Source organism: Apodemus sylvaticus, chromosome 15, assembly GCF_947179515.1.
Source record: "Apodemus sylvaticus chromosome 15, mApoSyl1.1, whole genome shotgun sequence".
Classification (NCBI taxonomy): Eukaryota; Metazoa; Chordata; class Mammalia; order Rodentia; family Muridae; genus Apodemus; species Apodemus sylvaticus.
Window position 1 is genome coordinate 555010 of NC_067486.1, and position 23097 is coordinate 578106.

At 42.8% G+C, this 23097-nt stretch overlaps 1 protein-coding gene across 1 annotated transcript in view; it reads right to left on the minus strand.

Annotated features, from left to right (window-relative positions):
• Window positions 1-2215: 2215 nt before the first annotated feature.
• Window positions 2216-23097, minus strand: part of Bace2 (beta-secretase 2) — a 98612-nt gene continuing 77730 nt past the window's right edge. Inside the window, exons 8-9 of the mRNA XM_052159013.1 lie at window positions 20806-20974; window positions 2216-8691 (exon numbers count right to left, since the gene is read on the minus strand). Coding sequence (XP_052014973.1) covers window positions 8438-8691; window positions 20806-20974 — 423 coding nt within the window. The 3' untranslated portion in view covers window positions 2216-8437. The remainder of the gene's footprint in view (window positions 8692-20805; window positions 20975-23097) is intronic.

A 23097-nucleotide genomic window follows, 5' to 3' on the forward strand; every position in this document is an offset into this window, starting at 1 on the left:
AAACTCAGACATGCTGACTACATTTTGTTAATTTACATATAGTTTGTATATGCTAGACCAGAAACCTTCATTTTTATGTTCCATGTCACAATCACATGCCTTGTCACAATCTTGGCTTGAGTGATCTGTCCCAAAAACCAAGCTTCCTGACTCTGCCCACATCCTTTCCTGAAGGAGTTCATCTTTTTTGTGCCCCTGCCCCCACCTCAGGGATTAGAAGTATTTTCAGTGTGTTGGGCATCAGTGAGGTTAGCTCAATGCCCTCAGCTGAGCTGTCTGCACGGGCTTCCTGAGAGGGAACATCCTGTGGCTCAGCTTGATTTCTGTTTTCCTGCCCTGTGTGGTAGGGACTTCCCAGGTGCCTGACCTATGGCTATGGTTGTTTGTTCCTGTTGTTTTTCACCCAGGTCCCTCAGTAAAGCTTCAGCATTTTCCTCACCAGAGTGACCTGAGTCTGTGTTTTCTGTTAATCCCCCAGGCCTATGCCTGATACTCGGTACCATGGTGGTCTGGGCGCCATGACAGTGTGTGAGTTTAGAGATGCTTTGAAAGAGAAATATCTCAGCCCACAGCCTGTCAGCCCCTTTCCTCTAATGTTGTTATCCTGAACATTTTACTTGTTGTGGTTTGGTGCTAGTAAATTAAAAACAAAACAAAACAAAACAATATACACACCCCAAACCTCCAAAACCTCTTTGATTTTCCATTTCAGTCACATAAGAGCAACTGCATGGGGTTAGGATGATAGATCTAGTAATGAGACAAATTTTAAATTAAATGTGTGTGTGTGTGTGTGTGTGTGTGTGTGTGTGTCTGTCTGTCTGTCTGTCTGTATAGGTCTATGTTGTATAGGTTGAAGAACAATCTTGGGTTTCTATCCTTAGGTGCCTTCTACTTTTTGAGTAGGATCTCTCACTGGCCTGAAACTTTTCCACATAGCTCTGCCAGCTAATCCCTAGCCTCCAGGAGCAGTCTTGTCTCTACCTCCTGTCTCAGTTACAGGGAAAATAGGTATATGCTGCCGAGCCTGGCTTTGTGAGAGGGTTCTGTGTATTTAAACTCAGGTCCCCAAGCTTGCATCACAGATCCATCTCTCCACTCCTACAAAATGATGGTTTGTTTGTTTGTTTGATTGATTTTGTTTTTAATATAGACCATACCTCTGAGAGCAAGAACCTAGACACATTAAGGCATCCTTCTGCACCTCGGTTTTCTTTCCAGCACGACAGTCATGCACATAGAAAATTTGAAGATAAAACTTAATCTGGAAACCTGAAACAGTCTGGGTGAGACGTGTAAGCAGTGGTGTGGAAGGATAGGCATTCAGTAAGCCTGCCTGAGAAAGGGACTTGCATTTACAGTATCTAAGGACAAGTCTGTCCACAAAGCTTCTCAACAGCTCCACCTAGTGACAGATATGTGAAATCACACCTGCAAAGACACTCACAAATAGGGATGGCAAAATGGAATTCACTTGGGACTGTGGTTTCCAAAACAAAACCAATGGGAAGTATCTCCCTGGTGGTCAGAGAGTAGCAACCTGGTTGTTTACCCACTCATTGCTGCCTCCTCCTAATGAAGGTTTTGCTAGTATTTTGAGATAGGGTCTTACAGGTAGCCTAGTCAGCGAGGAACTCACAATCCTCCTGTCCCAGCCACTGCCCCAACTCCCAACCCTCCCATCCCAGGTCTGAGTATGGGAACATACCACCACTGTACCAGCTCAAATGGTGTCTGAATGCTTTGAGAATTTTTTCATTTCCTTCCGTGGGGGGTGGGGGGAGTACTGTTAATAGGAGTATACAGTCACAGAATAGCCTAAATTGTGGGTCTCCTTGTCACATATTAGGTATCGATGTCTCTGTGTGTGGGCAGCTGTGCTTTTCTGTCACTGTGTGGTCACAGCTCAATTTTGGGTATATTTCTTTATTGCTCTCCACCTTACTTTTTGAGACAGAGTCTCTTACCAAACTTGGGAGTTCTCTCTTCCAAGCTAAACAGGCTGACCAGCCAGCCCAGGGGATCCACTTGTCTGTATTCTCACCTTCCCCCAGCCCTGGTGTGGCTTGGTTTTACATGGGCCCTAGAGATTTTAACTCAGTCCTCATGTTTTCATATCATCACTCACTGGGCCATCTCCCTAGCCACTGAAGAACCCATTTTTAAAAATTAAATTACAGTTCTCAGACGGTGTTGTTTGGTTTACTGAGTATTTCAGCTGGACCACTGAGCCATATCCTTACCACACAGATGGTTTTGCACCAGGTTCTGAGGCACGGCTGCAGGATTGCTTCTGAGATAACTGAGCTGAACTAAGTTCCACACCGGGGCAAACATTGGGGCTGTGCATCGTTGAGCAGTGCCTGGTAGCTGGTTCTCCAGGTTCTAGTACTACATTGAGCCTGGGTCCTCCATCCACTCACTTAGCTTTGGTATCTCCCAGAAACCCGTATGTTCTGTGACGTTCAGGAACTCCAGAGCTGAGACCCAAGAGGCATGAGATTAAAGAAACAGTTCAGAACCCTAGTAGGAAGTGTTGTTTATTCAGACTGAGTCAGACACCTCTCTCCTTTTCAGTGGTATACATCTTAGCAGGATGGAGAAGTACAAACATAAGATTATTCTAGGAAACTCCAGGTTGGTGGGCCCAGCAACCATGTGGGCATTTGTCAGTAGCCAGGGAGCTACTCTGTGGCACAAATAACTCTGTTCTGCACAGCATTCTGACCATAATTTGATTGGAAATTAGTCTGGTGCCCTGGAAATGGAGGGAGATTCGCCAAGAAAACATTGACCAGTTAGACATGTCTTCAGAAATACAATTTACACTCAAGAACCCTATAGGAAAATATGAAAAGAAATGAGAGCTACACAAAATACATTGTATAAAGCACTACTTTTTGCCTCTTTTGGAATTCACTAGATGGCTGGATCATTTATTTGTTTATTTACTTATTTATCATTGAAGTCTTATACATAATTCTGAGTGGTATGGAACTGTGTGCACCAGGCATCATAGAGATCTACCTTGTCCTTTCAAGTGCATGGCTTAGAGCTCTTCCAGAAGAAGCCAAACCTTAAATTCCCAAGAAGCAGGAGACATGGATATCTCTTTCAGTGCTAAGAGGAGATAATATTAACCCTTAAGGGTACTCGACTGTGCAGATGAATAGAGGAAGTAGGAGACAAGCCCTTTTACACTCCAAATTTAGCTTTCACTCACAAGTGAGAACCCCACCTACCCTGTGGGTTTGAACTGAGTCATTGCTAACGAAATCAACCTTCAGCTCCTCACTGGTAAGAATGCATGATTCTTCAGCAAAGGAGGAATTTAATGGGGCAGCCTTTCTATACTCCTGGGCCAAAGGACAAGAGTTCACAAAACTGTGAAGACATTTCCCTCCCTCCTTCCTTTTCAGTACCAGGGCTTTGTGAATGCTAGGTAAGAACTATACTACTGAACTCCACTCATAACCCCAAGAAATTTTACTTTGTGTGAATTACATTAGTGATTAATAAAGCTTTAATTAGCTATGGTGCTTTGTTTTTTATCTCAGAAGGAGATTACCCGACATTCTCTTAACACTTCATTTTTCATTCAGCAATACCCATCCTGACAATGTGAGGCCCCCGTGAGAGTTTTCTTTCCCTGGTAGGATGCCACACTTTACTTGTCTCAGAAGGTTCTAGTAGTGTACAAACAGAACAACACAATGAGCAGAAATCAGCAAGCCCAGTTTCAACCCCTATCTGTGCACCTGTTACAAATACAAACTATCTAATTTCTACAACACCAAAGAAGACACAACAGTGTTGAATCAGGTGGGGCTGCACAGAGAGCTCAGGTGTCAGTTTCTTTTTACAGACACCAATGAGATCACAGCTGTGCTCAGTTTAAGAGAGGGCTGATTGCGCCTCTACCAGTTGTAATTATGAAGCATATGGGTAAAAATTCATATTGGCTGTGTGCTCTACTCTGATGTGTGAGAGACACACCATGTGCTACAGCTTAGACCATCCCAGCCGATCTCATATAAATATTTCTCCAGTTGTAAATGTAGGTGTGTGTGTCTAGCTCTTTCCTGACAGTGATATTCCTGAATGGACGATTTAATATCATATTCTTTCTGGTTGTCACTGGGATGCAGGGATTGATCAAGAAAAATACAAACTTTAATAGAGAGTTGAACTTAAAGGACAGTCTTCATCTACCTTCTTCTTTTTAAGAGTAACTGTAATGTGACATCTGATACAAAATCCAAAGGAAGCTTGTGTGGTGGGAGGTAGGAAAAGTTACCAGCCTTAGAATTTGACATTGTGAGTACTCACTCACCCACTCCTAATAAGCTCCTCATTTGTGGGCTTTGTAGATACATGGGTGTCACCAGGAGGATTGGTTTGGTTTTCAAAATCTTTAGCAACATGATGATTGCTTCACTTCACTGTCTGACCCAGTGCAGTTGACTAGCCTGGGCTCACCATGTTGACTCTGAATGAGACTGGGTACTTATGCACCCTGAGACCCATGAGACCCACTCCTGCAGGAAGAGTAGGACCACTGTAGACAGGGCACAGATTTGAGGCTGACAACAGCTTCCAGAGTGGGTAAGTGATCTAACAAGGCTTGTTATCACGGGACTGTCTAGCTCTGACTGTCAATAGTCCTTCTTGGGTACACAGTCCCAAAAAGAAACTTGGCCAAGTCAGTGTGGCCCGAGTAACTTTCCCTTACCCAATGAACTCCCCAGCACATAGCCTTGATCCTGTAACCTCAAGCCTGGGTCCTGCTCCTGAACTCAAGGAATTCTGGTCTTACTGGAATAGACATCTTCTAAACAAAACAAATTGTCCTCTGTGGAATGTCTGCTCAGTGGCCAGTGACCAACTTGAGGGCTTCCCTTTGGAGATTCCCAAAACGAATGTAGGCCATGCTAAAAAAAACTGGAGTAAATTGGGTTGCCTACATTGGCTCTCTAGAACACTGAAACTGCAGGGTGAGGTGGGGGACATGCCTCTTTCCTGACTCCTTCAGGCCTTGTCCCCCTATAAGAGTTTAAATTTTATCAACTCCCAGGAATCCTCAACTCTTTGCTGATGGAATTGACCAATCTCTGTTTGGCTCAGGCAACATGCAGGCTACCTGTCTCCCACATGTCCTCTATGTCAACGTTGACTTCAATGCCTAAACATTCTTGAAATTGGGTGGTGGGGAGTTATAGCTCTGTAAAATAAAAATGACACTTCCAACACAGTAGGCCAACTGGAGGATTAAAGAAAGTTAATGCCCAGATGAAAGAAGCATTTTCCAAATCGCTAACTTTGCTTATTCTGGGACCTTGCTTTACTCCCTAGTCTGAGTCTCTTACCCACCCTACACAGAACTGCATTACTGTCTAACAGGTAAAGGGCTACACATTCAGGTCTGTAATTCTTAAGACATATTGGAGATGCACATAATCCTAGATGTGTGTGTGTGTGTGTGTGTGTGTTTCTGTTTTGTATTGCTTTTCCTCAGAAGATAGTGGAGATTTTTTTCTCATGTAGGTGTGCCAATAATCAATTCTAGTAAGTTCATACAAAAGAAAACACTCTGGAATGCTGTCCAGCTATTTTGTTTCCACTAATAAAGATAAACGCTGTGAAACCAAATTATCCTTGTCTGTGGGACAGACTTTTGGGCCGCATTCTTACTCCCAGGGAGAAAGCTGGAACTCAAATCCCAGCCAGGCATAGCTGCTCCACCAGGTGAGAAAGTGTTAAGGCTAATTTAGCAAATTTCCATTCTTAATTAAATCATCAAGTAGTCCCTCCCCACCTCTTAAAGAAGAGAATGGAATCTGCTTTAGAGAAATCTCTTCCTCAAAGCTCCTTGGAGTCCTTATTGCTGTTTTTCTTCCCAAATGCATCTCCAACCCAAACCTCTGGGTTTCAGGACAGTCAGATAAATTCTTTCCAAAGTGCTCAGGAGTGATATGTGCTGGGAGAAGCATATCCCATGGTCTTGTGTAGCACACCTACCTCTTTAACTCCAGGCACTTGTTTCTGGCAAAGAAAAAAATCCAAAAAACAAACAAACAAAAACTAAGGAAGAAATTCCATAGGCCATACAAGGATCACCTGCAACTCTCAATGTATGGAGAAAGATCTTCCAGGCCATTCCTCATTCTATTCAAGGTAAAACTGAGGCCCTCAAAAGGCCACTATTTTGATTCCTGTTCAAGGCAAACACTCCTGAAAGTCTGCCAAAGTGAAGTCTCAATTTGTAGAATTTGAGAAGGTGGGTGTCACCACAGTTTTGACTAAGTATATGCCAGGAAAATGTCACAAATTCAACCGCTGATTTCATTCTAGTTGCAAAGCTATGCTTTTGTAATTTAAGTATTCCCATCAAAATGTCACATTAAGTGGCATCTGAGATACAAAGGTAGACACATTTGATACGAAATACAGAAAATGCTGGTAATCTTCCACCTGCCTTGACATCCTGCACTTCAGAAGCCTGACCTAATACAAAGAATCAGATATCATGAGTGTGAAGACTGAGCAGTCCTATTTCAGGGATTCAAAGTCCTCACAGAACAGGGAAGGGAGACAGAGTCTAGGAGAACTTGGTTGTCTTCCATGCAAACCTGCCTAGAAGATAGTAACCAATGGAAAAATCAACAGGTGATCAGATCTCACTTCCAGAGATTTCTAACCTTGTAATGAATTTTGGAATTATTCATGCTCAACTAGAGCATGCTGGACACATCTGAGTATTTGAGAACCAAAAGCTATCCCTGCTTTGGTTGGATCTTTCTTCTTCAACAGCTCAACTCCTTTCACACAAGAATCTCACAGAAGGTTCCTCTGGCTGCTAGGGAATCTTCCAGTTCACGGTGACATTCCTGGATGGCTCTTGAGTGTCCTTGGCACTGCCATGTATTTCTCAATATGGAGGTGACCGGGTGAGCAGAACATATGGCTGAGACATCCGCACAAAGACTGTTGTCAACACCAAAGACCCTCCTGCTGGAGGGACTGCTTAGCACTCTGGGTGGAATGTTTTATGTCCAACCTATCCTGGTAGCAGGTAGCATCACAAAGTAAACATTGAACTTGGCTTAGGAATGGTGGGGTGTGTGTCCACAAGGTGACTTTGTATGTCAATTAATGTCCCATCCTAAACAAGTGGTCACATAGAGTAATAGGCTTCCACCTTTCTTTAGCAAAGGTCTCAAATGGTAGTAAATAAAGGTACTGCTGATCTTCCTTTGCCAAGACTTTACCATGCTCCAAATCCCCTCTACCCACCCCCAGGGAAGAACCACAGAGGTTATCTGCCAGTCATGTGCCTTCAAGTTGCTTTGGATTGGTACACTTGGGCCCAAAGCATCTTATGAAGGGAAATACATGACTTTAAAGGATTCAGAAAAGTGGAAATGACTCCAAGTCACGAGTTTTCCTTCCCTGACAGCTGGTCAGAAGCACAGGCATCTGGCCATGTCTCCATTTCCCAGATCAGTAATTACCAATTTAGTTCCAAAGAAGATTTAGAGAAAAGAAACAATTATGGTAGCAGAGATGAGAGAGTTTGTTTTCCTCATTAAAACATGATTAATTAACTTGAAATCTGAGTAAGTGTATGTGACCATGGCCAGCTTGGTAACAGAATGTCAAGAGCAGCATGTAGCCCAGCACCTGTTCTGCCTCATCATACCGGCCAGGGCCTGAACCCTACCCAAACTCAGAACACTAGCCAAGCCACACAAGCAACATCTTTGCCTGCATGCCAAAGATACTACATTTCACTAGAATGCCATCTCAATCTATCTAGATGGGCAAAGATCTTTCTGGCAAGGGATTATGTGATCTGTGTGTGGATTCTCATTGCTGGAGAGCCTGAGACCTACCCCAGGTCCTGCAGTACAGTCAGGTACAGAAGAAGGCTGAGTGGTTCTCTCATCAGGCTCAAGTCTACTTCTGCTAGGATACTGAAAGCCTTCTTACTTGTTCTAGACTAGGCAGTAGTGTAAAACAAAATACTCTTTAATATGGTCAATACCAAAAGTTTCCTCTAGGCAAGAGAGCAAGCAACTGAATGCACTCATTTTTCCTGAGGTTGAAAAGAATATAGTAACTAACCAGGGCGTGCCCATTTTTTTTCTTTGTTTGGGTTGTTTTTGGTTTTATGGTACACTGGGCAGTTTGGCATAACCACTCCCATAAAGCCTGAAGCCCAATGCACTGTTTTGGTTCACAATGAGGTGTTTTTATTATCATTTATCTCTGAAGTAGAAAAGATCTGAAAACTTGGAAATCAAGAGTAATCAAGATTCAGTCTGGAAGGCATTCAGATGCACACCCGAGGTTCCAGACTAATGGACAGAGAAACCATTTGGAGATGTCCCTCTTGGAAGAGCTGAGTTCAAGGCTGCTGGAGTTCAGACAAGTCTCTTCATTTCCATCGATGTCTGACTAGTGAGGACTCATCGTTAACTACCTCAGGGTCTCGGGGGGCATGTCGGCAGTGCAGCGGGAGCAGCAGAAGGAGGATCAGAACTAGGAGAATGGCCCCGCACACACTCATCAGGGCATAGGACACAATCCACAAGATGGGTTCATTCAGAGCTTGTGCTGGAACACAGTTGCTGGCTATGTCTTCGGTGGAAAAGGGCCCAGAAATTTCAGACACTGTGGTACCTGCAATCTCTGAGGAGACAGAAGGAAAAAGTCACAGCTGTGAGTCAAGAAGCCCTCATGGCAGTAGGCACAGAGCTCGTGGCTGGTTACACCGAGGCCCCAATTGCTCAGATACTGAGTGTGCACTCAGGAGCAGCTTGCCCTCAGGAGTGAAGATGAAGGAGGAGTAGAAAGAGGAGCAGTTTGCTATTCAGAAAGTTCAGTGGAAGCTGCCTGGGATGGGTGAGGAAGGGGTCTTTCAGCAAAGCTAATTTGACCCCACGAAACAGTTAGTGAGACCAACATCGTCTTTTTAATATTTTGTTTGGTTGTTTTTTTCTCAACAGGGTCTCACTCTATATCCTGGAACTTGCTATGTAGCCCAGGCTACCTCTGAACTTATGGCAGTCTTCCTACTTCAGCCTCTTGAGTGCTGGGATTACCCTGAGCTACCACATGTAGCCCAACTCACTCTTTGTAGCTCCAAGATTATCCTAGACACACTGGCTTGGGAGGGTCCACTTCCCTGTCCTGTGTTGAATCTGAAAGACCATGAAGCAAAAGTGATCAATTAACAAACATATGACTTGTGATATAAATGCTGACACAGAAACATATGATGCCATATTAGCCTCTGCTAAAGACATTGTTGATGGAATAAGGTCCGTGAATGGAGACGCTGGGTGAGATTTCTAAGAGCCTGTGAGAAAACTCCAAGTAAACAAGACAGGAGTTTTGTAGTCTCTATTCCGCCATAACATGGGTTGTTCTTGGAATGAGCATTTGAGCCTCTCTTAGGTGTAAATCAGAGTGAGTTTTACTTCAGACTGCCTATGGTCTTACCCACTATCATTTAGAATGATGTATGACTGACTGTGTAGCCTACACTCATGTTATCTTGCCCTTGTGACTGTATATACCTGGGCTTGCCTCTCCTTCCAGGGCTGTAGCAGCCAAAGACTTTACTTATGTGCTGTGGAAAGTGGACTGGAAAGGTCTCCTGACCACTCTCTTTGTCCTGGAATACTATACCACAAAACATTTCTTTCTTTCTTTTTTTTTTTTTTTTTTTTTAAGTTCAAGCCTCAGGATCTTGCCAAATATGATCTTTGTTACTTGGGGAAGAAAACAAAGTCAAAATGACAGTAGGATGATAGTCTTTAAAGAATTCCTTTAAAGGAGGAAGAAATGACTTGTTTCCTTTGCAAACGCAATACCCTTTCTGGCCTGTGTAGATTCCATGATAATGCCCCCCCCCCCCTTTTTTAAGCACCTGAGGGTGAAAAAGCAAAACAAAACAAAAAACAAACCAAACCAACCAACCAAACCAGCCAGCGAACATGGCCTGCTAACACCCAAGCATGGTGAGATGCAGCCTCAGTTGATCCACACCCTCAGAAGCCCCAGTGGGAGGGAAGGAAAGGGTTGTTAGCACACAACACCCAGGGGCAAAGCCAACCAGCCACTTCCTGGTGAAAGTCAAATATCTCCTGACACAGACACATCACTATCCATTCTTAAGTTTTTTTGGTTGGGTTACTGTGCTGGAATGGTGACTCTGACCTCTCTAGTACACAAAAGCTGAAGCATTTTTCGTCGCCGCTTTATGGAAAAGTGGCAAGCTTTGCCCTATAAATTCCAAAGACAAATGACTCCACTCCAAATCAGGAAGGTAATGCATATTTACAATAGGAACCTTGCAAATAGAGGGAAGGGAAACAGTCATAGAGACACCATTTAGAACAATACTAATATTCTTTCGTGTAATGTTTTCCTACCATATAATCATTATCATTAAATCTTAAGTCCACCTAATTTGATGACTACACAAAAAGCCATGTTATAGAGACATCAACTGATGTTTGATTTTCAATTACATTAATTCTGAGTGGGAGAACTACCAAGCACTGGAGATATGCTTGCTGAGCATGCAGGAGGCCTCAAATTCAATCCTCAGGATTGCAGAGAGAAAGAAAGGAAACACCTTACGGGCTATTTGTATTTTCATTTCTCTGTTCTTATGGATTTGTACAAATCTTTTATATAGTAGAATATTTCTTAAGTTGTGAATGCCTTTGTGAAGCAGGTCATTTGTCTTTCTTCAAATTTACTTTGTAAATGAGATGTGTCAGCCAGTACACTATGAAAGTAAGCCTGCGCAGTGCACAGATGGCAATGCAGGAAGGAAGGAAGCAATCCAAAATCACTTGAAACCACTTTTGCTTCCAGCCAAGATGGAGTCACAGGGGCCAGCCTGACCTCCCACTTTGAAACAAATGCAACATTGGGTGAAATGATGCTAAAGGAAAAATAAGAGTTTCCTGGCACAGTTTTATGCCTCTAGGCTGTGGGCTAGAGAGAGATGCATACACCAGGTTTCTTCCATCACAAGCTGAGGCAGAAGTCCAGGGGAAGAATGGCTGTAGCATTTGCAGTATAGGCTCATGCTAAGGAGATAGCTCTACCTCCTGGAGGTAGAGGCCAAGGCCTCTGGAGTCTTCAGCAGGGAGCTCAGCCAGCTCTTCATATCCAGGGGTCCTGTATCCATATCCAAACAACCACAGACTATTCCAGAAGAATAATGATGTCTCTACTGAAAACATGCAGACTTCTCTTTTGTCAATATTTCCTGAACAGCACAGTGTGACACTAAGAAGTATAATGTCGACTAAAGATAATCGAGTGCAGGTGGTACATGAACCTGACAATGAGTAAGGGCTGGTGAGATGGCTCAACAGTTAAGAGCACTGACTGCTCTTCTGAAGGTCTTGAGTTCAAATCCCAGCAACCACATGGTAGCCTACAACCATCAGTAATGATATCTGATGCCCTCTACTGGTGTGTCTGAAGACAGCTACAGTGTACTCATATATAATAATAAATAAATCTTTGAGCTGGAGCGAGAGGGGCCAGAGCAAGCAGAAGTCCTGAGTTCAATTCCCACCAACTACATGATGGCTCACAACTATCTGTACAGCTACAGTGTACTCGTATACATAAAATAAATAAATCTTTAAAAAAGGTGTGATGTCATCTAGAGATGATGCTCAGATTCTGTGAAGACACTGGGCCATCTCACAGAAGGGATCTGATACTGTTAGTCTTGACATCACCTAGAGATGAAGTAAGGATTGGACAGTGCTTGGAGTTGTGCAGAGATCAGACTATCTTATAGAAGAGGCTTGTGCATCCCTGAGCATCCTTGGATCTTGGTCTCTCAAGGTTCTGGATCTCACTCCAAAACATCTGAAGGATGTTAGCTTGCATCAGAGAAACTCTATCCCACAGGCTAGGAGATGTCTTGTGTTGGATATTAGGCTCCCATAGAGGAATCTTGGAAGTGTGGTGGTTTGAATAAGCTTGGCACAGGGAGTAACACTATTTGAAGGTGAGGATTTGTTGGAGTAGGTATGGCCTTTTTGGAGGAAGTGTGTTGCTGTGTGTGTGAGCTTTAAGACCCTCATCCTAGGTGCATGGAAACCAGACATCTCTTAGTGGCCTTCAGATCCTCCTGCACCATGCCTGACTGGATTATGCCATGCTCCCTCCTTAATGATAATGGACTAAATCTCTGAACCTGTGAGCTAACTCCAATTAAATGTTGTCTTTATAAGAGTTGCCTTGGTCATGGTGTCTCTTCACAGCAATGAAACTCTAACTAAGAAAGAGGATGATAAGCACTCAGTCTATAGGACAGAGTGCAACATGGGTATGAAACACACAATTTACAGTTCACATAAAGAAGAAGGTAAAGGCGGTGCACAGTGAAGATTTTAGCCAGAAATGCCGCAGATGAGTTCAGTCGCACACAGAATGCTATGGCCATGATTATCGCCATTTCTAATGAGGAAGTCAGAGGGATATTTAACACGATAGAATTCAGAAGATGTTAGAAGACCTAAACCAAACTTCCTGGTACAATACATAACATGAAAAACACACTGGTGTTATCAACGGTACACGCACTATATACAAAGAGCATCAGGGTGGAAGAGATGGCTCGGTAGTTAAGACCACTGGCTGTTCTTGAAGACAACTTTGGTTCAATTTCCAGTGTCCACATAGCACCTCAAAAACCATCTGTAACTTAGTTCCAGGGGAACCAACACCCTCTTTTGGCCTCTGTGGGCAGTGCACACCTGTACTCACACATATATGCAGATAAAACACCCCTGTATAAAAATAAAAATAAATATTTTAAAAAGATCAATCAAATTAAAGATATCATAATAGAACTATGTGAACTCACACACACACACACACACACACACAACACTGAGAAACAAATAGAGAACCTCAGTATATATGGATTATCTCACACTGCTTATTCGTGTTATAGGACCAAAGGAAGGAGAAGGACAGGAGACCAAGAAGAAGAAACAGTAACTAAAAATTTTCAGAACAATGTGAATTCATACACACACAAACACACACACACACACACACAAGTACAAAGACACTCCCATCCCTAATGAAAGACTAAGAAGGGCATGGTCAGGTACAAAGGAAGAATTAGGGTGGGGTTTGATTCATGCACAATGTGTGGGCATGTGAGAATATCATACTGACTCACTAATATGAACAATTGACACAGGCTAGTAACAATTCTAGAAAGGACAACACATAGAGTACTTAAGAATCAGCCATGCCAGGTCAGGGAACCAATCCCAGAAATCTTCATACAACTGAATGCCTGAATTTGTTTGTGTTTTTCATATATGTGTTGTCAAAAAAAAAACCACCTCAAAATACAAAAAGCCCCAAGCATACCCAAAGCAATAACAACAACAAAACCCCCCAAAACAAACTCAATAAAATCAAATTTTCTTCATTGAACATGAAGTCAGAAGATGACCTTATGTGTTAAGTCTAAGGAGCCTAGGAAGAATGTGGTTGAGGTGACTATTACACATAAAAGCAGATGCTGGCCAGCTCTCCCAGCATCCCTCAGTACCTGTGGCTCCTCCCAGCACTCCTCACTGTGCCCCTCCCCTAAACCTCTCCCTCCCAGTGGTTTCTCCTCCCCTAGCCTGATCCTTATATAACTCAGCCATTTTGGCTGCCCTGTTCTCTTAGATTCTTATTTCTGACTGCTTTCTCCCTTATATCTAAAATCCTCTCCAACTTTAGGACTTACCATGTCCTCCTCTCTTACTTAACTTTTTCATTCACCATGCTCCTTTAAGATTTTTGGGAAAAGCACCAATCATAGGTTGTCAGACATAATGCATTAGATAGAAACAACCACGTGCTCATTAGAGCAATGTGCTCCACAGCATTGGGGAAGGTGGCTTTCAAACCGAGGCTGAGAACTGGGGATGTGACTCATTTGGCATCTAGCCTGCCTACCATGCAGGAGCCCGATGTTTCATGCCCAGCACTGCCCAATCTGCTGTGGTAAACCCCGGAACTAGGGGAAACAGGAAGATAAGAAGTTGTAGGTCATTTTAGGCCACATAGGGAGGCTGAAGCTAGCCTCAGGTCCTTCTCAAAAACAGCAATCATAAGAGCTATGTCCAGATGTTATTTTCAGGAACAGTCCTTCACTGGGTATCTGTGTATTTATTAGATGCATTAACTGTGCTATGAAGCTGACTTGACCTTGCTATGTTGGATTTATATATGAGAGGTCATTGTTCACAGCGGGGAGGGGAGTGAACTTGGGTGTGGTCTCTGGCCTCAGATTCTTCCTTGATCCTTGTCAGGGTCTACCTTACTGAGCTTTACTGCCCTGTCTGCTCTGTGTTCTCACTTATCTGCTTTGACTCTCACTTTCCTCATCTGTAAAATGGGGGTGTAACTGCACCCGTAAGTAACATTGTTGGAAGAATAGGTGAGTGAGCAGATGTTAAGTATGTATATGGTCCCTGGGGAACATGTCAGTGCTCCATGATGGTTAGCGATTACTATGTTGTTACTTTAATTCTTTTATCAATGTCTGAGGCTAAAATTTAAATTGTGTATTTTCTCTGTTGTCCCCAGAAGGCCATGACCTGATTGATAATGAATGCCTCGGGAGATATAATATCATTTTACTAAGGATGCTTGTCAGATCCCTTCCCCACATGAGATGTAAAATGAAACAAAGGGCCTTACCAAACTGAAGATCTGTAATCAAGACCTTCCCTGCAAATGCCTGCTTCAGGAACATTACTCTGCAGTTAGAAAGGTTCTGAACACACAACCAGCCCCTCCTCTCTCTTCTCTCTCCTCCTTTCCTCCCGAAGGAATCCTTCCCCCTCTGATTCCTAATCTAGCATTATACCCAGTTTGGGTGTGCACCACTATATCTGCTTTTGACATGAGTGCTAAGTATTGAACTCAGGTCCTCATGGCTGTGTGGCAAACACTTTACTGGATGAGCCTCCCCGAGCCTGTATTCTCTGCAGTAGGCACAGACTATCCATAGGGGTCAGGGTTTTCATTTGTACAATGTGGAGCCAGAGGTTCTCAGTTTTGGTGTCTTTGACAGTATTCTAAGTAGATAAGCACAGGCGTATCTCTGAGGCTCATCTTCACACCACCATCCCTATTTTTAAACATGAGCTGTACCAGATGATCCACTTTCAACCTGCAGCAAGAAAAATTCCATGAAATGACTGCCATAATCCACAATGTGCTTCAAGTTGTATGAGCTGAAATCTATATAGCTCTTGGGTGCTAAATGTCTCAGTCTATAAAAAGAGACTGATGGTATTTCAGAAGCCCTGGAGGCATTAAGACAGCAGAGCTGTCAATTTAACTCTATCATTATTATCTGCTTAGCTGAAGACACTTGTACAGGCAACAAGGCATCAGCTGAAGGGGTCCCAAGTACCTAGAGTATCTGTTTAGGAAGAAGCCAAAGACTCGGGAGGGTCAGTTCTACACTGCTCACAGTATCCAGCTAATTGGCACAGTTTCAATTTTGCACAGATCCACCTAGGGATTCTCAGCAGGGCTGAGTGTTTGAATTGACATGGACAGCAGAGAAAAGCTTGCCTGGGAAAAGGCTCAGATGGCAAAGTGTTGGATGAGCAAAGCATGAGGACCTGGATTCAATCCCTAGAACCAACAAAACAACCAATCAAAAAAACCCCAGTGTGGCAGCATGCTGTTTCAATCCCATTGTTGGGGAGACAGAGACAGGTAGATCCCTGGGGCTTGCCCAGCAGTCAGCATAGCCTACTTGGCAAAGAACAAGATGGAGAGTGACAAAAAGACACCTGGAGTTGACCTCTGGCCTCCATAAGCACAAGAACCCATGTGCATATGTACTAGTATGCATATAAACACACTTACATATGACCTACAGTCTATATACACACACTAAGAAAAGGAGACTGTCTTGGCACTTTCCTCCAAGTGACCCTGAGCCACGGCCACACTGTTGTACTCCAGCAGAAAAACAAACAAACAAACAAACAAACAAACAGGAAGTCTATGAACTCTGGCTTGGAAACACTCTTGAAGTCTCAGGAATTCTGGTGAAGGGCTCTGCTCATTACTCCTCCACTGCAACCCTATAGTGAATCCTATAAACTAAAAGATTCCCAAAGTTATAAAGCCAAAATAAAGGTACTGGGAAATACTGGAAGCTCCCATAACTTTTGCCTCCATCCCTTTGGCTGGTTCTGTGGGGGATTTACAACAGATGGAGGCTGAAGTGCAGCTCCTACTATTTATTTAGTTAGGTCATTCCTGGGGCTTGAACACTGGGCCTTGGATTTGCTAGGTGTCTGGGCTTCTGAAATACCATCAGTCTCTTCTTATATACTGAGACATTTAGCACCCGAGAGCTATATAGATTTATAGATAGAGTGTGTACTCTATCACTGAACTAAACTGTCAATATTTAAAAAAATCAGCCTTTCAATGTTATAGGGGCTATCTCCAAACTCCAGGCTTGAGGGATGTCCCTGCCTCAGCTTTACAAATAGCAAAGGCTATGGCTGTGGGCCAGTGTGCTCATATCATCCTAGGTTTTAAACATGCAGTAGTGTATAGAAGAACCATTTCATGACCTGAAGTTCACATGAGGGCTAGTGTCTTCATGCCCAGGAAGGGTTTGTTCTGCCACAATTTAGAGTCACAGTCCTTTATTTCAGATTGAGGCAGAAACCTGGAGCACCTGGTCATATCACATCCACAGTTTAGCAGAAAGAGAATGCATTCTACTTGTCTATATGTCTATTTTCTACACTTACATAGTCCGGGATGGAAACCAAGGGAATGATACCACCCACAATGGGCTGGCCTTCGCAACTGATTAAATGTAATCAAGACAATCTCTTACAGACATTCCACATGACCTAGAGACTCTGGTGGAGGCTCCTTTCCCTGGCAACTGCAGATTGTACCAAACTGACAATGAAAATGAATCATCACCAATTTTATGGTAGACAGAATTCAAGATACTTTTCTATTTGGGATCTACTTCCTAATATTTAATCCACATAGCCCTCTACTCTACACTGTAGAACCAACAGAACAGGGCATAAATGATTAGCACTACCACTGAGACTGGCGTAAAGAAAGACTTTGGCTTATGTCTTAAGGGTTGCATGGCACCCCCTCTTGGACCACTCATTAGGGGGGAACCAGGTGCTGCTTTGAGGATACTCAGGCAGGTTGTGGCAAAGCCTTCATGGCAAAGAATGAGGGACTCCTGCAACAACCACATGAGTGAGTTTGGCAGCAGCAGCAGCAGCTAATGCCAGATGGCTGCAGGTGATAACCAGATCCTTAGAAACTGCTCTAGGAACCACAGTAACGAGTAGCCAAGTTCAGGGGAAAAGCTGTTAGGCAGCAACAGACGTCTAATGCAATACTTACACCTGTCTGACAACATAAGACGTGTGCAGTATAGTAAGAAGAATCCATGCCAACTGAAAGATGGGCATTAGCTACATCTACCACAAGCTTTTGAGGAAAACATGATTAAAAGTCTATTAGATTGGACTTTCTGTAAGTGTGCATGCCTTATGTACAGCCAGCCCTCTGTGTTGATGAGTCTGTGGACTCAAGTAGACTCAGATGAAAAATACTTGAAAATATGTGCTGGATGCAGGTGACTGTACCCTCATTGTTCCCTGAGAAAGCAGAGCAGGAACCATTTACATTGTGTTTGGACTGTATCATGTTACTAGCGATAAGGAAACAGGTTAAACTATTTGTGTGGTGAGCCTGTGTTACCTGTGTACACAGCACCATTTTACACACAGGACCGAGGCACCCATGGATACCGATACTTGAGAGGTGTCCTAGGGCCCATCCCTCAAGAGTCATAGGAAGTGAATGAATGCTTTCTAGAATTTAAAATATTATATAATTAAGAACAAAAGTGATAAAGGCAGGGTATCTAGTCCATTTCTTATAGGGATATGGAGCTTGGCTGCTGTAACTGCAGCCCCAGGGAAGGAATCCCTCTGATAGCTAAATAATTTGTGCTGAAGAAGAGACATATACCAGGGTATCTTCTTTCAGCTGTGAAATCAAGTGTATAAGTGCCAAAGTCTTGAAAGTATTTTTTAAATGCCATTTAGAAAAAAAAACCCTTGTATCACAACATTAAAGAGTTCAGAGTGAAATCAATACAGCTGCACTGCCTCTCTGTGAAACAATGTCAAGACACATCCAGCAGTGATCTACTCAGATAGCATACTGTTACCACACCCAGGCAGGTGTTATGTGCACACAATGCCATCTGCTGCAAAGGTAGCCCCTGGCTTAACAACATTTAATATGGAAACTGGGTTTGGGGGAAAATGGCTTGACTCTTAAGATTACTTTAAAAGAAGTGCAATATTCAGAGTTGAGAATACTGTGACAACTCAGGCCACACTGTCACATGAGACAGGGAAAGACCTCAGTGGCAAATTACACATTAAAAACATGAGGGGTTGGAGAGCCGCTCAAGCTAGTAAAGTACTCATCTTACATGCATGGCAACCCAAGTTTGATCTCTCAGAAGCCATGTGAAGAAGTTGAGCATGGTGACAGGCACTTGTAATCCTAGCACTGGGGTGTGGAGATAGGTAGATGCAGGGATTTGCAGCTAAATTGGCGAGTGCCTGGTTACAAAAAGCAAAGTAGACAGTATCCTGAGGAGTAACAGCTAGGTTGTTCACACACACACTCGACATATGTATGTCTGGGCTGAGTGACACTGTAGTCTAAGTTATCCTTATAGACCAGATATAGTTTTTCCTTTTAACATGGTCCTTAACATTCTCCAGATGGCTACCACACCTTCAGAGATGCTGGTTCTCTGATGAGAACAGCAGCTATCCTTAAGTTTATTATGATTGCTTTGTGCTGGTTAGATTTAATTGTCAACCTGACACAACTTAGAGCAACTTCAGAAGAAAGCCTCAGTGAGGGATTGCCTAGATCAGACTGGCTTGTGGGCATGTCTGTGGGTGACTGACTGTCTTGATTACGTCAATGGAGATGGGAAAACCTGCCCATGGTAGGTTACTCCATTCCTTAGAAAGGAGATTCTGAACTTCAGAGTGGAGAAAGTGTGCTGTGCACTAGCATGTGTGCATTAATTCTTCACTCTCCACTCAGGACGGTGGATGGGATGTGACTAACTGCTTCAAACTCCTGTTGCCTTGATTTTCCCCTCCATGGTGTAGAGAGCTAAATAAACCTTTTCTCCTTGGGTTGATTTTGTCAAGCTATTTTATTATATCAGCAGGAAAGAAAGCTAAGATAACCTTAACCTTCTGATACTCCTACCTTCATCTCCTGAGAGCTGAAATTATAAACACATGTCATTACATCCAATTTTATGCTGTCATTGTGGTAGGACTTGAACCAGGGCTTCCTGCATCCCAGGAAGGCTCTTACCCACATATCACATTCAACACCCAAACTTTTGATTTTGTGAGACAGGTTTCAATCAAGGCAAGACTTCTGCCTCAGCCTCCTGGGTGCTGGGATTATAAGCATGACCCACTATACTTCAGTTTGCAAACTTTTTTCTTAGTTCCGTGAATGGCTATTTTGAAACCCTGCAGTTATCTTGGCCACCTTCTCTGGTACACGCTCTCCTTCCTCTGTTCAGCAACTTAATCACATGCCTGGATTTTCAGTTGCCTCCTCCTGGGCAACTTGGACTGCTCATCACAAGTATCTAGTCTTTGAAGGCATTAGGTATTATGTGGCCCCACCTAGAGCAATCTAGAGGATGCTGGCGGGTTAGGGGCTTCCTTGGGGATTTCCACCCAGGCCTAAGGTGGACTCTTCAGGGCAACTCTGTGGTGGTTGCTCACACTATTCCACCCAACATGTTCTGTGAGAGAATTATTCCTTTGCTTTATTATTTTAGGACTCTAAAAACCAGCACCCACAGATCTCTACTTCTTATTTCCTAATGAAGACACAGATTCGCATGGATTCTTTCCTTTATTAACTTTGCATCAACCAAGAAAACACTGTAATTCATGACCTGGGAACACAGTTTAATGATGGACATGTGGTTTGTTTGCTTGAGCCTCTGGGTTCCATTCCCAGAACCCTCAGAATAAAGTCAAACTGTAATTCAGCAGCGAGACTCATGGGCACTGTTATTTCTTGTGTGTGAAGAAGTGATTTTGAGTGCAACTACAATAACATCAGTCTCCAACAACTTGTGTGCCTGAGCTAAAAGACAAGTTTTATCTGTGCTGAGCCTGCTAGTACAGGCCTGCAATCTCAGCTAGATGGGAGGCTGAGGTAGGAGGATCCCAAGTTCAAAGCCTGCCTAAGCAATTTATGAAGATACAGTTTTGAAATTAAGAAAGTTAAGAAGTGAAGAGCTAAGGATATAGTTCAGTGGTAGATACTACCCTAATATGTGCACACACCTGGGTTCAACACCCCCCGACCCCGGTGTTTTACACACACACACACACACACACACACACACACACACACACACACTCACACACACACTCACACTCACACACACACTCACACTCACACGCACATGGGTCACTTCATTTCATCTTTCAAGAACCCTATGAACCATTTCAGTGGATATTGTTCATCTGGTTATTGTAAATGAGCACATGTAAAATGGTTCAATAGTACCCAGCAAGCCACTATTATAGTTCCAGGCGGGCACATTTACCAAAGCCCTCTTTTAGGGTGTTCCTATGCCATGCAAGCCACACTTACCTGCACAGGGACTCACAGCAAAGCCCACCCTCCTCTGAGCTCTGTCAAAGACCACGTAGAAGCCCTCCATCACAGTGGCACCAATCACCAGCGCATTTGTGGAAGAGGAGATACCAAAACGGTAGCATTCATAATTGAAACCAGCTCCCATCATGGGCTGAATGTAGAGCTGTTTGTTGAAGAAGCAAGGGCAAAGACACAGGACAAAGCATGGATTACACAAGAGCATAAAACTGGAAGTCCCACTGTGCCCTAAGGCCCTCTCCCAGAGATCAAGGGAGACAATGACATCATTCCAGGCATCTGGGACATGAGATCAAAACTGTCTCAATCAACTTTATTTTTCAAAGATTTTAAAAATTTTAATTAAGCGTATGTGTGTTTGTTTCTGAATGTGGCTGTGTACATATGAGTACAGTGCTTTATACCAAGGCACTGACTCTTCACTAGCCATCTTGTACTTTTAGACTATCAGTCAGTAAGCACTGCCTCAAGGTGAGGAGTTACTCACCCCTTCCCTGCAGTCTGGGACCTTAGTCTGGAGTAGGGGCTTGGCAAATGGGCGTGACATGAATGTGTGAGATGAAGCTTGGCCAACGTTAAATGAGGCACATGACTTCCAGAGAGGATAAATTAGGTGGAGGATATAGTTAGTTTCCACAGTGGTGTCAGGATCTAAGGTTTTGGAGGTTTCCCAAGTACATGTACAATGTACCTCTTACCTCTGAATGAACAAACTACACAGAAGCAAAAGATTATGTATCAAATATAAAGCAAATGACAGGCATGGATAAGTGGCCAGATGTGACTCAGAGTGTGTTTGTTATCACTTATCTGGTACTTGTGTATGTCTCTTCCAGGAAGAACTCCACACTTGGGAGACAAAAGCAGGCAAACTTCAGTTTAAGACTAGTCTGGCCTGCACAGTGAGTTCTAGGCCAGGCCAGCCAGGGCTGTATGGTAAGACCCTGCCTAAAATAAATAATTAAATAATTCCAGACCATATATTTTGTAATCTATGAGAACACTTAATCTTAATGAACTCATAAAAAAAAAGGCACTTCTCCACCTTAAACCAAAGTAGCATAATCAGACAGCTGGCAGTATTTACACTGAGAGTATGAAGAAACCCAGAATTTCCTGTTTGGCTAGGGGCTGTTTTAAATAATAATAATAATGATGATGATGATGATGATTATAATGGTAACATGTGAGTGTGTGTGTACACGTGTATTCTGGGGATGACCTCCTCAAGGCAGGCTCTTTGAGCTTCTCTCTCACTTGGCAAGGACCAATGGGAATGATATCCGGAACAACTGTGAGTCTTTGGGAGATGGCACCAGGACTCCTGCTTACTTAAAAGGTTAAGTAAAGATATGATTGATCAAGACCTTAAAAAAATACTTATTGGATGGTCTCAAAAACTGATAGGAATATATGAAGAAAAAGGAAGGGGCTTGGAATGTCAACTACTTCTTCTGAGGACCTAAAATTGCTAATACATTGTAGTGATGGAACCCTCAAAACCTTTAGATAGGGCCTAAAGAGATAGGGCCTAAGGGTCAACAATAAAGAGTTCATTCTCGGGACAAGTTAGTTCATTCTTATGATAAGTTAGTGTGTAAAATTTGGTATGCTCTTAAAAGAAATATAAGTTGAATAGATTCATCTTTGCCTTAGGTAAGGGCTTACCTAAAAGAAGGAAATGGTATGGGTTGATGGGAAAAAGGTTGATTGTTAATTTCTGCTCTTTATGGAAAAGCTGTATAGAGAAGAACCATACTATAAAACTAACTCAGATAATGACATGAAGACAACTTAAAACATAGCGTGAGCTTTCTGAATCAGATGGTGATAAAATACAAAAGTTATACTGTTGTTAAGTTTATGTTTGGATTCTATTGTCTTTTACCTTGAAACTTCATACCTGTTGGTGGCCCGCATACAATTCAAACTGAATATGTCTGGCTAGATATAATCATTTGGCTTGCAATACAATACTTATTTGGCTCCCAATATTCAGGTATACTTATCTATGACATAATCATTTGAATTGTAATTATATATTGTAAAGGTTAACATTGTTTCCACAAGGAAACAAGGAAACTTATTAAAAATAAATTTTAGTAAGTACTTGCTGAGATTCTTGGATAATGATTAAAGGACAATGTGAAACAGCATATGTTTGAATGCATATTCTAAATTTCTGTATAAATAATAATAGCTCAAGCTATTCGAGGCCACTTGCTTGAACCTTAACACGTGGTCAGATCTCACTTTCTGCTGATTCTA